Raw genomic sequence first — 15997 nt, 5'->3', positions numbered from 1 at the left:
TTACCCTCCCTGAACCTCAGTTTCCTCATCTGTAAGATGGAGATATAATACCTGCCTTGAAGGGCTGTGGTAAAGAAAATGAGATAATGTGCTGAAAGTTCTTCAAACAGTGTCTAATACACAATAAGTCCATGATCAGTGTTAGCTGAGGAAATAGTTTCTGAGTTCCTACTATGTGCTGGGCATTTTCATATGTATTATCTCATTTAATTCCCACAATTCCCTGAGGAACATATTCTCTTTCTTTTTTTTCCTCCAAAATATTTATTTATTTTTGGCTGTGTTGAGTCTTTGTCCCTGCACTCAGGCCTGCTCTAGGTACGGAGACCAGGGACTGCTCTCTAGTTGCGGTGTGCAGGCTTCTCCTTGTGGTTTCTCTTGTTGCAGAACACAGGCTTTAGGGCGCTCAGCCTTCAATAATTGAAGCAGGCAGGCTCAGTAGTGGTGGTGCCAGGCTTAGTTGCCCTAAGGCATGTGGGATTGAATCAGTGTCCCTTGCATTGCAAAGCCCCAGGATATTCCCTTTTTTTTTTTTTGCCTTGCTGTGCAGCCTGTGGGATCAAACCCAGGCCCTCTGCAGTGGACCTCAGAGTCTTAACTACTGAATCACCAGGGAATTCCCAGGAAGATATTCTTTACATATAGAAATCTACAATCAAGCAAACTCAAAATTAGGTCAGATTTGTGGTTACCAGAGGGAGGGGTAACATAGGGGGGAGGAGGGATTACATGAAGGTAGTCAAAAGGTCTAAAGCTCCAGTTATAGGACAATTAAGTACTCAGAATATGATGGGGCTTCCCTGGTGACTCAGTGGTAAAGAATCTACCTGCCAATGCAGGAGACATAGGTCCAAATCTGGGTCGGGAAGATCCCCTAGAAAAGAAAATGGCAACCTACTCAAGTATTCTTGCCTGGGAAATCCCATAGACAGGACTTTGGTAGGCTGCAGTCCATGGGGTTGCAAAGAGTTGGACATGACTTAGTGATTGAGCACACACAGAAATATGATGTGCAACACGATATATCTAACTAACACTGCTGTATGTTATATATGAAAGTTGTTAGGAGAGTAAATCATGAGTTCTCATCACCAGGAAAAAATATTTTTTTCTATGTCTTTAATTTTATATCTATATGAGATGATGGACGTTCACTAAACTTATTGTGGAAATCATTTCATGAGGTATGCAAGTCAAATCATTATGCTGTGCACCTTAAACTTACACAATGCTGTATGTTAACTAGAGTTCAATAAAACTGGAAGAAAGGGAGGGACCTCCCTGGCAGGCCAGTGGCTAGGACTCAATGCTCCCAATGCAGCGGGCCCAGGTTCGATCCCTGTTAAGGGAACTAGATCCCACATGCAGCAATGAAGATGATAGATCCAGGGTGCCACAACTAAGACCAGTGTGGCCAAATAAATATTTTTTCAAAAAACCGTAAGAAAAAAAAAATCTACAAAACCAAGGTTCAGAGAGGTGATGCCCAAAGTCACACGGTTAAGGAACAGCAAAGACAGGTTTCAAATGCAAGAGGTCATATAGCTTCAAAGTCTATACTCTTGGCTGTTATGACTATTATTACTTTTTTAAAAAAACCGTATCAAATACTTTTTCTTTTTCTTCAAGATATTGTTCATTTGTATTCTTTTGTGCACTATCCATCTCCTTTGCTCAGTTTCCTATCAAAGCATTTATCTTCTAAAGAATTCATTTTTGATGCAGATATACTGAAGACTTTTTGTGTTTATGTAGGCAAAAATATCAATCAAGGACTATAAACTATTATTGCTTCTCATACAACTACCAATGATCATCATAAAACAAGTTATCCTTATTAGTTGAAGGTTTGGAGATTAATTTCCCCCTGCTTAGAGAATCAATCCTTTAACTCAGCATTCAAGGCTCTATAATTTTGTTTCCTTTTTGCACACTCCCCTGTTCGCATCCAGTCAGTCCACTTCCTGCACACCATGCAAATGAAGCTGGAGTGGCCAGACATTTAGGCTCCATGATGAGACCACAATAGAAAGGGAGCCCGCCCCCTCCCCCCGACCCCACCTCTGCCATTTCTGCAGAACAAAGATGCTGGCTAGGAAAGAAAGAAGTAACAGTGCTGGGTAAACAGCCAAGCTTCTGCACCTGGTGGCTCGAATTTGCATATTCTTTGACTGATCTTCTGATCTGAACAACTCTCTCCTTTACCTGCCTAGCTAATCTCCTAGTCTAAACAGATTCTGCCCTAGAGGCCACTAACCTCTCTCTGCTAGTACAAAGCTAGACCATTTTCTCAGTTGCAGTGGAGCACAGGGTTCAAGGGCAGACCTGCCTTGGTTCTAGTTGTCATTGGCAGAGAGAGGGAAGATGGGCCTCTAGAAGCTGCTGATCTTGCTAATTTACAGAAGACTCTGTATTAGAATCACACCTCACCCCGTTCAGCCCTGCTCAGAGCAAGGAGGGCAAAGGGGCCCTGCTGGAGTTAAAACTCTGATCCAGAAATGGGAAAACAGAAATGCAAACACCATGGCCAGCTGGTGGCCTGGGGGCACTGTGACCTCATGCCAATAGCTTTAAGAGGGCACAGAAACTATGGAGTATGAGTTCAAAGTGTGCAAAGTCAACTGGTGGTGGGGAGGTCAATGCCCAGCCACTCCCTCCCCCCGCTGTCACAGGGAGCCTGGGGTCTCACCCACCTGGACAGGCCCTGGCGACTTCCTGGAGGAATGTTCTGGTGTGTGAACCAAAGGGGAGCTGGAATAGGAGGCTGAGCTCTGCTGTGTCCAGCTGGACGGTGACATCTGAACCTGTGCAGGGGAAGCAGGACATGAGCTCTTGGCTTCTGAGATGCTAAGGTGCATCTTTGGGCTGGAGCCCCCAGAATGGAGTATCAGCAGCCCAAGCTCCCAAAGCCCCTTTGACCCTTAAGCAATTGACTTATGGGTCAACTTAATGACTGTTGCTAGGACGATACGGAGCCCTTTGTACCCCCAGCTCCAAATTAACACCCTCAGTCTACAAGAGGGGGTGGACCTAGGCTCTGAAAAGCCAGTAAGCCTTGCCACAGACTTCTGGATGGAGACAGAAGAGACCAAGTTCTCAAACTATAGTCTACCCGCTCCCCCAGCCCACCACCACCACCACCCAAGTGGAATGAAAAGCACACAGAGGTGGACGGAGGGGCTTTCTGGCAGTCAGACATGCTAGGCACTGTGAATACCATGCTGAAGAGATCAGCCTGTGGATGGTGTCTGGCTTACAGCGTAACCTGATCGCCCAAAACACGTGCTGAGCTAGTGAATAAGTAGGAGCAGTCTAGCAGACTGATCAAGAGTGTGGGCTCCAGGGTCTGTAGTCCGAGTTTGAATCCCACCACTTACTGAATTACCTCATTTCTCTGGGTCTCCATTACCTCATCCATAAAACAGGAATGAAAGCAGTGATGACCTGATAGAATTGTGAGGAGAGCACCACCTGATCTGATGTGTGTAAAGCTCTTAGCATAGTACCTGGCCAAGATCATCTTTGACCAAGTATTCATTTCTATTATCAATACTTTTATAATGACTACTACTTCACTACTGTGACTATAATCTAGCCAAAAAAAAAAAAGTGAAGAGGAACTAAAGAGCCTCTTGATGAAAGTGAAAGAGGAGTGTGAAAAAGCTGGCTTAAAACTCAACATTCAAAATACTAAGATCATGGGATCCAGTCATCACTTCATGGCAAGTAGATGGGGAAACAATGGAAACAGTGAGAGACTTTATTTTCTTGGGCTCCAAAATCACTGCAGATGGTGACTATAGCCATGAAATTAAAAGATGCCTGCTCCTTGGGAGAAAAGCTATGACCAACCTAGGTAGCATATTAAAAAGCAGAGACACTACTTTGCCAACAAAGGTCCATCTAGTCAAAGCTGTGGTTTTTCCAGGAGTCATGTATGGATGTAAGAGTTGGACCATAAAGAAAGCTGAGTGCTGAAGAATTGATGCTTTTGAACTGTGGTGTTGGAGAAGACTCTTGAGAGTCCCTTCGACAGCAAGGAGATCAAATCAGTCAATCCTAAAGGAAATCAGTCCCAAATATTCATTGGAAGGACTGATGCTGAAGCTGAAGCTTCAATACATTGGCCACCTGATGCAAAGGACTAACTCATTGGAAAAGACCTTGAGCCTGGGAAAGATTGAAGGCAGGAGGAGAAGAGGACAACAGAGGATGAGATGGTTGGATGGCATCACCGACTTGACGGACGTGAGTTTGAGCAAGCTCCAGGAGTTGGTGATGGACAGGGAAGCCTGGAGTGTTGCAGTCCATGGGGTAGCAAAGAGTGAGCCACTGAACTGAACTAAACAGTCTAGCAAATAAGGTAGATATTAAACAGGTCACTATAGATAATTAGGACCCAACTCAGACTGAAAGGCCCACTCACCAAGAATGTAGAGCTCACCATCTGGGGACACTGCAGGGAGGGAAAGGAAAAGGCCCTTAGCCATTGAGCATCATCCTTGCTCCCACCACTCCACCCCCAACAAGGGCAGAAATGACCTGGGGGCCCTGAGGAGAGGGATCATCCCATCCCGCCCACTGTGGCACCTTCTTCCAGTGTGAAATCCCGAGAGACTGGCACGATCTGGTCCAAGGAGACATCGTCCCCAGTGATGGCCATCCTCCGGTGTGTATACAGGAAGAGACTGAGGGCAGGAAGCATCGTAAGGACAGGGTGCACGGGGCCATTCCTCTGGTCCACCGTGGAAGCCTCAGCGTGCTCGGCTCGCATTCTCTCGTTGGTCCCTGGGGACTGTGCTCATGCTTCTCTGCACAATGGTGCCCATCAGAGACTGATGGGTTATCAAGGCTGGACTTGCCTCACTTTGGGAACCCCGCTTTGTTAGTAAAACCCATGTGTAATCCCCCCTTGTGCATTCTAGGACTGTATGTGACAAGAACAGGGCAATCCTCACCTCCTCCTCTCCCTCCCTGAACCTCAGCTTTTCCATCTGTAAAGGAAGGGTGATGGGTTCAAAAATGTCTAAGGCTCCTCCTTCCCAGATCTGAGACCCTGAGGGTCACTTTTCAGCTGTGAGAACTTTGATCATTATTCTCGCTGTTTCTGGGTAATAGGTGGGTGTTACTAGCAACATTTATGGAGCCCTTTTTACATACTTCACAGCATTTTAACTACTTTATATGCAGAAACTCATTTTAATCTTTAGTTTGGACGCATTGAGGTTTGCTCAAGATGTAACAAAGCCTAGGTTTGAATCCAAGACAGGCCATGGGGTTTCTCATCAGATTTTGAGGATTATATGAGCTAATAATACATAGAGCTGGGCATATAGTGTTCAGAAACTATTAACTATCATTATTATAATTATTCTAGAAGCCTCAGACTCTGTCCTAGAAGGTGTGAAATCCAGCTGGAGGGATGATGGAAAATAATAAACCCAAACAGGCAAGGCCCAACCCCATCACTTACGCGTGTTCCTGGCCACCACGCTCCGGACGGTAGCGCACGAGTCCCAGGAGGCGGCTCTGCCTGCTGTCGCCCTCGCACAGCGCACCTTGCACCGCCTGCCACTCAGGGTCAAGGCAAAGGGAAAGGAAGCCTACATCCAGGTCTTGCCCAACCCGGCCCGCCCCACCAGCCTTGCCCTGGCTTGCCCTGCCCTCACCCATGCAGTTTACTGTGTGACCCTGGGCAGGTCACTTCACCTCTCTAACCCTTCATCTGTGAAATAGGGATATCAACCCCCAACTTCACAGGGGGTGGGAGGATAACTGAGTATTTAAAGCATAAGGCAGAGAGTCCAAAACTGAGTACATAGTAAGTACTGGTTTCCTTCCCTCCACCCCCGCGCTCCCCCTCCTCCCATGGCACAGAGAGAGGGAGGCAACCAGAGAGACACGTAGACACCTGCCATTCCACTTCCCAAGCCCAGGCAGGGAGGCCCTGGGGCTGGGAGCTCCAGGCTGCAGGGAAGGATATGATCACGCAATACTCCCCATCAGCCAGGGTCTCCTGGATGGCCACAGATTGGTCCATGCTGGTGCACACCCTGGGGAAGGGCAGAAGGGAGGTTCTTTAGGTCAATACGTCAACGGGGATGTGATGGAGTTGCCTCTGAGGACCACTGGCAGGGATGGGGGGCTCTGCTGGGAGAAGGCGGAGGAGGCCCCATCCTCTCCCTCCCCCTCCCCCTTTGCCATCCTTTGCCTCTGATGCGAGGTACAACTTGCTATGCCGGCCTCTGTCCTGAAGGGCATCCAGTCGCTCCTTAGTGGGGTCCAGTCTACTTGCAGGACGTGTGGTGCCCTGTCCCATTACCAGAGAGGAGGCTATGGTCTTTACTGCTCCAGGACTGGGGCTCTGCCTCTCTTTTGGGGGAGCAGTGTGAGTTCTGCTAACAGCTGTCTGGGAAGTGTCAGGGGTGTATCTGCATGTATCTTGGGAAGGGAGTGTCTCATTCTGGACCAGGACTCCAGTCCTGTCCCTCTTGCCTTGGAGATGGGCAAGTGTCCCGTTACTCCTTGGCCCTCCCCCAGCCCAGCAGGCCACATTGCATCAGCCAAAGGCTGGGGGTGTCCGGTTCTGACAGCTTCAGGACAGGGCACCCAGCTCTCAGCTTGCCCAGTCCCTCCTGTCCAGCCCTGCCCTGGCTTCCCTGCCCCGCACTCACTCCTGGCCCCCTGCTATTGCCGCCTACCTCCTGAGCTGTCACCGCTGCTGGGTGTGCGGAACCTCGGCCGGGACCGGTCAAAGACTACATTTCCCAGCAGCCCCTACACCACACGATGGTCAGCCAGCCTGCAAGTCCCAGCATGCTGTGCCAATGTGGGGGTTGGGGGGCTCCTCCCTGCGCCCTCCGCCGCTCCGTTAACTCCTTAAGTCCTGTGGTACCCTCGGCTCCCTATTCTGGAAAGCTTTTCCTAAGGACTCCCCCCGACATGCTCAGCCCTCGAGCGGCCAGAGTTCCTTATCCAGGACCTGGAAGGAAGATGGTCACTTTAAGGGAAAACGTTTTCTCCGTTTCATCCTCAGCTCCTCGCACTCCAGGCAGGCCGACACTGGCCTCTGCTGGAACACTTCCTCCCCAGGTACCTATCCTGTCCTAGCTTCAGGAAGAACAATACTATGAAGAACCACATACCCCCATTTTCCAGGTGGAGAAACTGAGACTCAGAGAGGTTAAGCGTCCTGACCAAGGTCTTGACACTGAAACGTGAGACTCCAGCTTCCATGCCGCGGACACTGCCACCCACGGCCGCATTTCCTCCCTTAGCCTCAGCAGGGGTGTGTGACGGGACCAGCCCATCCTGCCTGCCTCATGGGGCTGTGTGGGGAAAAAGGAGGCCAACGCGCTTTGTTAAGGGTGTGACCGTGTTCATATGCAGCGCCTGTGCTGAGGCCCCATTCTCTCTCCTCCTGAGGAGGAGAGACATCGAGGGAGGGCCCCCCCCAGCTCAGCTCTCACAACAGCCTGAGCCTACACTTTGTTGTTTCCAGCCCTTTCCCCTGATTCACTGGCCACTGGGCAAGGCTTTCCTCCTTTGGGGCCTGCCCTTCTCCACCTAAGATAAGGAGGCTGCTCCAGATGGACCAAGGGTCAGCTCAGATTAGGGTATCCAGGACCAGTCTCTCCCAGTCTATTGGCCATTTCACTAAGCTGTAAGCTCCCTGAGAACAGGCTGTATCTTTTCCTTATCACTCCAGTGTTGTTTCTGGCACACAAATTCACCCTGAGAACATGTTTATTGAGTTAGTGAGTTATTTTAATGAGTACTTTTTCTCTTAAGCTCTGACCCAAACTGAAGGGTCAGTGCTGGGGAAGGAGTGACCATGTGACTTCTAGTCCATTCCCCGTCCTTTTCCCCTAAGCTCAGAGTTGCTGCCCTAGTGACCAATTTGAATAAGTAAATCTCTTCCAGAGAAAGTAACTTCTTCCCAATTTTCTTTTCCTGGAAATATCCACAGCACAAATGGAGCTCAAGTTTATTTGAATTTGGTTTCAAAGCTGAGTTGAGGACGAGGGGAAAGGGGATTGATTCAGATCCTTCGAGATAAAGAGGGCTGAGGTCACTTCAGGAAATCAGGGGAACCCCAATTCCAGCCCCTCTCTTTGTGTCAAAGTCTGGGGAGGATCAGGGAAAAGTGGACAGGGACGAGCACTTTTTTTTTGGCTTCTGCTTTTTGTATTTTTGGCCACACAGAGGCATGAGGAATCTTAGTTCCCCAACCACGGATCACACTTGCACCCCTGCACTGGAAGGGCAGAGTCTTAACCACTGGACTATCAGTGAAGTCCCAGGACTGGGCACCTTTTACAGATAAAGAAACTGCTACTTCAGGACTTTGGGGTCCTCGAACTTGATGGGGATCAGATAGGAGATTGTTCTGTTTTATCAGACAAAACTCCAGCCTGCCCCCTTGGAGGGCATCATGTTCAGGCCTAGGCCCTGGGAACCTCTAGCACAGAGCTGCAGTCTTGATAAATCCCTTTCACTAAAGATACAGTCACAGGAATCAGAGCTGGCAGTGGGCCTGGCAACTTCCAGGGCCTAAAGGGTCTTCCTGCCTGGTTCTCCCTGACTCAGCCTGGCCTAGCTAGGGGAGCAGGACCAGGAGCAGGGCAGAGTGGAGGAGAAGCAGCCGCAGCCAGGGTCCCGTGCAGGGGGCTCCTGGTGGCCCCTGGTGCTGCCCTGTTGAAATGGAGGTTCCCATCCAGCTGGAGGCAGCTGTCAGGGCCCGAGGCTTGGCAGCGCTCTTGGTAGCAGGGCTGAGCCACAGCCCCGTGACACCTGGGGGTCCCTGCCGTGCAGGCCTGGCTGCACCCTGCAGTGTGGCCTGAGCTGGATTGTTTCAGCTACAAGAAGAGACGAGACTATTCATCCTCCCCTTGCCTTCGTCCCCCATTCATGGAGGCAAAAAATGTTAAGTGGGGGGACTTCCCTGGTTGTCCAATGGCTAAGACTCCATGCTCCCAATGCAGGGGGCCAGGATTCAATCCCTTGTCAGGGAACTGGATGCCACATGCCACAACTAAAGCCAGATGCAGCCATAAATAAATATTGGAAAAAAAAAAAAGTGAAGTGGGGCTGTGGGCTGAGTTGAACTTCACTGGGCTGCTGGTTCCCAGCCAGCTAGTCCTCAGAGAACATCCAAGGTGATCAGAAACAAGGGCATGTCACGGGGACTTGGAGGATTCCAGCTGCTATCCTGGATTTCAGCATTATGTGGAGCTTAGAGGGGTCCAGCAGCCTGGGCCCCAGCAGGTCTAGCTCCAGCCAGATTCAGCTGCTGACCCCGCTCTGTCCAGGCAGGAGGAGGCCTGCAGTTCTAAGGGAGGGCAGCGCTCGACCTTGGAGCACTCCAGGGCTCACCTCACAGAAGTGCAGGCCCTCAGTCACTTTGAAGCAGTCACTGCCTTGGCAGGAGAAGGTGGGACAGGGTTTCCTCTGGAAGAGAAAGTGAAAGAAGAGTGAGGGATGGGGAGCTCTGTGAATTCTGGACTCAGGTGGGGGCTGGCTGCCTGTCTCACTGGCCTCAGCCACTATTGCCCATTCCTGCCTCCACTACCTGGAGCAGGCAGGTGTGGGTAGACACTCACGTTTTTTTTTGGGGGGGGGGGAGCTGGAGGGGTGATGATCACCAGGAGTGGAGTGGGAAGCGGCTTGTCCTCTGGGATGGTCAGGTGGTCTAGGCCTGAGACAGAGCAGGGCTGCCCGGGGAAGTGCAGTGACACATGTGCTGGGGGACAGGTCCTCTGCGAAGTCCCCGCCCCTGCCCCAAGGGGAGAGCACCCTGTGTGTGGATGTCATGACCTGAAACTCCCCTATCTCTGCCACCTGGAGAGGCACAGGAACTGCTTTACAGTGGGGGTGGGGGTGGGGAGTTAGGGTTAGGGGAAATCCTGAAGGGGTGGGGCATGGGGAAGGAGGGTAGACCTCAAAGCTAAGGGTCAGCCTGACAAGGTTGAGAGGTTGCGGTTTTGATAGAGGTTGAGAAGGTTGGTAAAAACAGCTCAGCTCTGGAGGCCTGTCAAAGGGTGGGGCTCAGAGCTGGGCATTAGTGAGTGGGCAAGGGTCAGGGCTAGGGGACAGGTGGGGCGGGGCTCTGAACTTATGGGGCCAAAGGGAGGAAGGACTCGGAGTTGAAGGAGCACAGAGGAGGGATTCAGAGCTACAGGCTGGGGGGCGCTGTCTCACCTGAGACCGACTGGCTGAGTGCCAGGCAGAGAGGCCACCGCTGCAGCCTTGCAGAGAGCAGGGTCGGGGCTGGAGTTTGTTGGCCTGCAGGCAAGGGCTGGGACTGGTTTCATGTCTCCACATGCTCCACACAGGCTGCACTGAGCTGTGTGGTGCAAAGTGTTGAGTAGGACCAGTTGGGTGAAGAGAGAGCCTGCAAGTTCAGGAGCAGCCAGTTCAGGAGGGGCCAGCGGGTCCTGGACTGAAACTCAGCTTCTCAGGGCAATCCAACAGCGACTTCTCTCTCTCCGGCTTCGGTATCTCCCTCCCAGCCCCTACTGGAGGTACCTGGATGTCAGCACCCCTCCAGCCCTGCAGCAGCTTCTCCTGGCAGCATCCTGCCCAGGGCCTATAACAGCCCCGCCCCACACCTTGCAGTAGTTCTCCCCTGGGCTGCACTCTTGCTGTTCCGTTGGAGAGCAATGCCTCCTGGTAGCCTGCCTCTTGGAAGCAGTGGAAGCTGTGGCATGTCTGCAGGAGGGTTTGAACGCTGTGGCCCTATTCCCACAGGAGAAGGCATCCAGGAGGCTCTGTCCTCCTTTGCCCGCTGCTTTGTTGCTTACTTGGACAGAAGGCGGCGGGATGCGGGGTGCGGGGAGCTAGCTTCTCACCAGGTGGTAGTTCTGGGCTACTAGTAAGACCTGCAGGAGGACTAGTAGGAGGAAAAGGAGAGAAGGCCACTGCAGGAAGTAACCAGCCCTAGAGTTAAGATTAAGGGAAGGTCACTCCATGGTGAAGTCAAAAAAGGTCATGACATAGGGGAAAAAAGAAGGGACAGTGTCAGGGCTCAGCAGTACTGACAGGTTAGGGTTGGTCACAGGGACCAGGAAAGGCTGGTGTCCCTGGGCTGTGGACAGTTACCTCTGAGCAAAGCAGCCTGATGGCTACTACTGGTCGCAGACATCTCTGATTATGTACTCCAGGAGCCCAAGAGAGTGAAGGACCGGTCCTGGGCGACCCAGGGGAGGGCTGCAAACAGAGGTTCCCATATTGGACCATGCAGATGCGTAAACTAAGGCTGGGAGCAGCGGGGAGAATCTTATATGGAATACAGTGTCCTGGGGGCTGGGCTTTCACTTTCCGAAAGTCATATTGTTGGTGATATTGAGGTTGGCACAAAGGGGCCTGCAGCCCGGTAACAGCCCCTCTGAGAGTAAATGTTGTTGTTGGCATGGCGACAGCAACATCCCTAGCCCGAGGGGACACAGAGCTGGCGCAGGTGCAGTGACAGGAAATAGACACGCAGTGCCTCTGATCTGGCCTCATTTGCCTCTGACATCAGAAGGTGCTAGGGTGGGGAGTAGAGGGTGATAGGCTTCCTCAGAACCCAGGGCAGGAAAATGCTGGGTCACAGAGTCGAAAGTCAGGGTTCCTTTGTCCAGATTCTTCAGGGTTCTAATCAGAGCTGAGCCAAGGACAGGAGGTAGCTTTCAGACCCTGGGTTGCTGGATCCCAGCTCTGCCTCTCCCAGTTTGAAGGGATCAGATCTGTAAGGGTCTGCTAAGCCCAGGTTCAAGTTTCTCCATGGGAGGCAGAAAACTTCTGGAGATGGGAGAGGGGGCCATTATTCCCATCTTCCTGCCCAACCCTGGGATGCTGAGTACTATCCAGCCCCCAAAGTTCCTGGAGTAGACAGGGCATATTTCCCTGTCCTCATGGGTTGGTCCTCCATCAGCACTTGGACCTCTTAGGTGATGGTTGCCATGGTGATGTGATATGGAAGGGAGACTGGATCCTGTCTGGGCTGGGTCTCTTTTGGCAGTGGCCTTCAATGCATGAGTGGGGAGGTACTCAGAATCCCAGATGCAGAGGTGAGGTAGGATAGGACCCTTTGGCAACAGGGGCCACTTCTTATCACCACCAGTCTCATCCTCTCTATGGCTCCCTCTCCTCCAAGGCTATACTCAAGAAGTGTTCTCATCCAGTCAACACCTCTCAAGGGGACTTCAGTCTCCAAAGGCAGATAGGTCAAGAGGGGAGCCCAAAGTTCTCCCCGGCCCCTGTGTCCTTGTGAAAGAAAGGGCCCAGGCCTCCCACACAGCCCCTTCCTTTCCCCCTCCTTGGTTGGAAACAGCTGAGGCCGGAGGGACAGCTCAGGAGTGTGAGGGAAGCAGATCCTCAACCAAGTTGGAAAGCTGGGCCAGGCCTAGATGGTTACAGCTAGTCTGTGTCAGTTCTGGCTCCTTGCCTGTCTGCTTTAGACTGTGCACTCCTCAACGACTAGAGTCCCAATGTTCCCTGAACCCCAGCTTATTCCAGCGGTAGATTAACCTGCGTGCCTGAATGTGTGGAGGGCAATCAGCACGTGTCCCTGAGTCAGGAGGCTGCAAGTGCAGCCCTTGGAAGCTGGTGGCTGCCCTTCATCCCCTCCTGTCATCTGTCAGCTCTGGGAGTTTCCCGCTGACACTGCTGCCACCCCTGGGGACACAAGCAAAAGAAGGAAGCTTTTGTTCAGACTGGAAGCAGGAGAATATAAAGCCAATTGGCAGATAGAAGGGCCCCACTGGGACGTGTCTCTTTTGTGTAGATAAGAAAGCCTGCAGGTACCTTATTTGTGTAGATGAGAAAGCCAGCAGGTGGAGCAGGCTCTCAGAAGGGAGGGGAGGCCAGGGTCCATTTGCAATGAAAGTCTGTCTGGCTGATAGAGGGAAGGGGAGTGGGTGAGGAGAGGTCACAGGTCATTCCTACCAAAAGAATTTTGAGGTGAGGCTGCTGCCAGGCAAGACTGGAAGAATGAAGGGAAAGAGTTATCTCAAGGATAAAAAAAAAGTAAACAAATGCAGAAGGAAGATGAAAACCTCACCTTTGTCTGCCCCTCACTTTCCAACACATGGGTTACCTTTAGGGTGCTCCCTTCATGGAGACTTCCAGCACAAGCTGACCCAGCGAGGGGACCAGAAGGGAAGTGGAGGAAATAGATGACAGGTGAGGCTGGACACAGACTTATTTATTGGCTTTCCTTTCAGAAGTAGGGACTTGCTTTCAGAAGTCCTCTTGCTTCTGGGAGGTTCATCCCCAAGTCAGCCTCAGGGGTCAGCAGTGCCAATCCAGAGGTCAATCCCAGATTCCTGCCCAGGGCTGGAAGGGGCAGGTAGAGACCTGCAGCCTCTCTGATGGAGGAGCTTTCCTCCTTGAAGAGTGAGCTGAGTCATCTGTTCCTGGCAGGCAGTGCCCTGGCAGAGGCTCAGACTCCAGGTTTAAGGGAGAGATTCTCAAAAGACTCAGGAACCAAGGATGCACTTCTGGGGATTAACTATACAGGATGTTTATGCAGAGACTTCCCTGGTGGTTCAGTGGTTAAGACTCTGAGCTTCCACTGCAGGGAGTGTGAGTTCAATCCTTGGTCAAGAAACTAAGATGCCACGTGACACACAGCATGGCAAAAAAAAAAAAAAAAAAGTACACGCATGCATATTTTTGTAATGTTGACTTAAAAAAAATGCACAATGTGTGAGTTGCAAGTTAAATTTTCTTTGGAGCAAAATGAGGGCTGTAGCCTGGGAGACAGTACCTCAGATAGCTCTGAGAAACTGCTCCCAAGAGTTTAGGGGTAAGGACAGCATGTATGTGATTTTGGTGAATACATGCAATCAAGCACATATTTTTTCAGGTTTCTGTTGGTCTCATGAGGCTTCTGCTAGTCATGAGAAACAATTGTCATCATTAAGGATTTTAGTGTTTTTCTACATATGGGGCGATTCAAGAATTGGGCTCATAAAATCAGCCCCTGAAAATATCTGACCTATCCTGCCAGTTTCCACCCCTCCTCTACCAAAGCACAAAGGGCCTCATTTCTGCAGGTGGTGGGGAAGGTCGGCAGCTACAGCAGCAGATGACTTAGCCGTTGGAGAGGTAGACAGGTAGATGACAAGGGCCCATGGCAAGAGCCAATTTGTAGTTGACACTAAGGAGAAAGCTTCCCTGGTGGCTCCGATGGTAAAGAATCTACCTGCAATGTGGGAGACCTGGGTTTGATCCCTGGGTTGGGAAGATCCCTGCAGGAGGGCATGGCAACCCACTCCAGTATTCTTGCCTGGAGAATCCCCATGGACAGAGGATCCTGGCGGACTACAGTCCTTGGGGTCGCAGAGTCGGACACGACTGAGCGATAAGCACAGCACAGCACTAAGGAGAAAGTCTACAGGTATCTTTATATTTCCGAAGAAACTATGATCCTAAAAAGATTAAGAACGACTGACCTAAACCCAGAAAGAGCTCCTCTCCATTCTCCCCTGCCTGGTCAGGGGGTTCAGCTGAAACCCTGTTCTTCCTATAGCAAACCCCCAAAGAGGCAGACATGACTGAGTGACTGAACAACAAAAGAAGAGCAGACTTCACTGAGTCACCTCTGGGGAGAATCACTTCTGATCCAAGTTTGCTGGTCTCCCCCCTAGTAGCTGTGTGCCCGCTCAGGGCTGGATAAGCTGGCCACACAATTCCTGCTGGCCCAGGTGTGCCTGGACCGCCTCTGGGTCTGCTCCCGCCCTCCCACCTCCACTCAATTCTCAAGATTTATAAACCTAGCTGCGCCTGGCACATGCAAGGCACTAATAGATAGATATTTGGATAAATGGAAAAGATAAACAGAAGAAGCCTCTGCAGTGACAGGGAAGCCCTAGGTTTTCTAATGCAGCTCATCAGATGCTCTCCTCAAAGTTCACAGGATGACTGCAGTCATCTGGGCAAGGCTGAGGGCAGGACTCCTTAGAATCTGGTCCCACTACCCCTTCACACTGTAAAGCAAAAAAAAAAAAAGGGCTCTTGGGTTTGACCATGGAGTCCCAGGTACCCCTCCTGAAGAGGGGGCTCGAGGACTGTGATAGCAGGAAAGCAGCAGGAGTGTTCTGGGGAGGCCCTCGCTGCAATGCTGGAGGGACATGTGCCCCTGTGTTTCCCATTTTCCAGGTTTTAAATCTCTTTAAAATGGTAATGTCTCCTTGCACTTTGGGCCTGTTTTCAGTAATCAATGCTTTTAGTTGGCTTGATTAGGTTTAATTATCTACTTTCTCTGCTTTAGAAGCTCAGGCCCTGGAGAGGTTGTCCAAATGGGGTTTCAAGCAACTGGAGGAGCCAAAGTACACATGAATGTGTGAAGAGTTGCCCAAGGGATAGGTTGAACCAGGAAGGAAAGTAATACAGAGGGAAGGACCACAGCGGCAAGCTGTGTGGAAACCCTACTCATGGAGATGACTAGGGTAACAGATGAGTGTGGGGGAGAGGCCAGCTCTGGAGCTGGGATCTTCCCCAGTGGATATATGACAAGTGAACTGAAGTTCTGGGTGCTGAGGGGCAAAGGGAGCCTCTGTGGGATCCTGTTGGACCAGGCCCTGCCATTCAGACGACTGTGCCTGGGGGCAGATCAGGGCCCCCTGACTCCCCTAGTTCTCTCCACTTGGGATACCAGATTCAGATCCTGAGGTAGCTGCTCGAGTCCCCCCAAACTGTGGCTCTCGGGGCTTGGAGACCACTCTAGGCTTGGAGCCACTTCACAGTCAAGCAGGGATCTTGTAGGAGACAAAGGCTTATGGGATCACCAAACTCTGATTCTGAAGCGGCAAGGAGGTGGTCACTGCTGCTCCTGGTTTCACTATGTGCCAGGCTGCTGAGGTGTGAAGAGGGGCAGGGCTGCAGCCCCATTCCAAGCCCAAGTCCTCCCTTTATGCAAATTAAAAGGCAACCTTGGTGGCACGGCTTTGTCCTCAGCAGAGGTCCTGGCTCACCCTCCCAAACTTTCCCTAGTACAGTATATGCACGAACA

General features: G+C 51.2%; 1 protein-coding gene across 2 annotated transcripts in view; it reads right to left on the bottom strand.

Annotated features, from left to right (window-relative positions):
* INPP5B (inositol polyphosphate-5-phosphatase B) overlaps window positions 1-6751 on the bottom strand; it is a 54747-nt gene extending 47996 nt beyond the window's left edge. The window contains exons 1-6 of one of the 2 annotated variants that reach the window (XM_070368390.1): window positions 6702-6751; window positions 5984-6053; window positions 5474-5568; window positions 4591-4688; window positions 4427-4456; window positions 2694-2804 (exon numbers count right to left, since the gene is read on the bottom strand). In XM_070368390.1, the coding sequence (XP_070224491.1) occupies window positions 2694-2804; window positions 4427-4456; window positions 4591-4688; window positions 5474-5568; window positions 5984-6040 (391 nt within the window). In that variant the 5' untranslated portion in view covers window positions 6041-6053; window positions 6702-6751. Of the gene's footprint in view, window positions 1-2693; window positions 2805-4426; window positions 4457-4590; window positions 4689-5473; window positions 5575-5911; window positions 6054-6701 lie in introns of those variants that run through there. The other variant, XM_070368389.1, reaches the window with a different exon arrangement.
* Window positions 6752-15997: the final 9246 nt, after the last annotated feature.

Source organism: Bos mutus, chromosome 3, assembly GCF_027580195.1.
Source record: "Bos mutus isolate GX-2022 chromosome 3, NWIPB_WYAK_1.1, whole genome shotgun sequence".
Lineage (NCBI taxonomy): Eukaryota > Metazoa > Chordata > Mammalia > Artiodactyla > Bovidae > Bos > Bos mutus.
The sequence above is the reverse complement of the archived record's forward strand: the minus strand, read 5'-3'. Positions and strand labels throughout refer to the sequence as shown.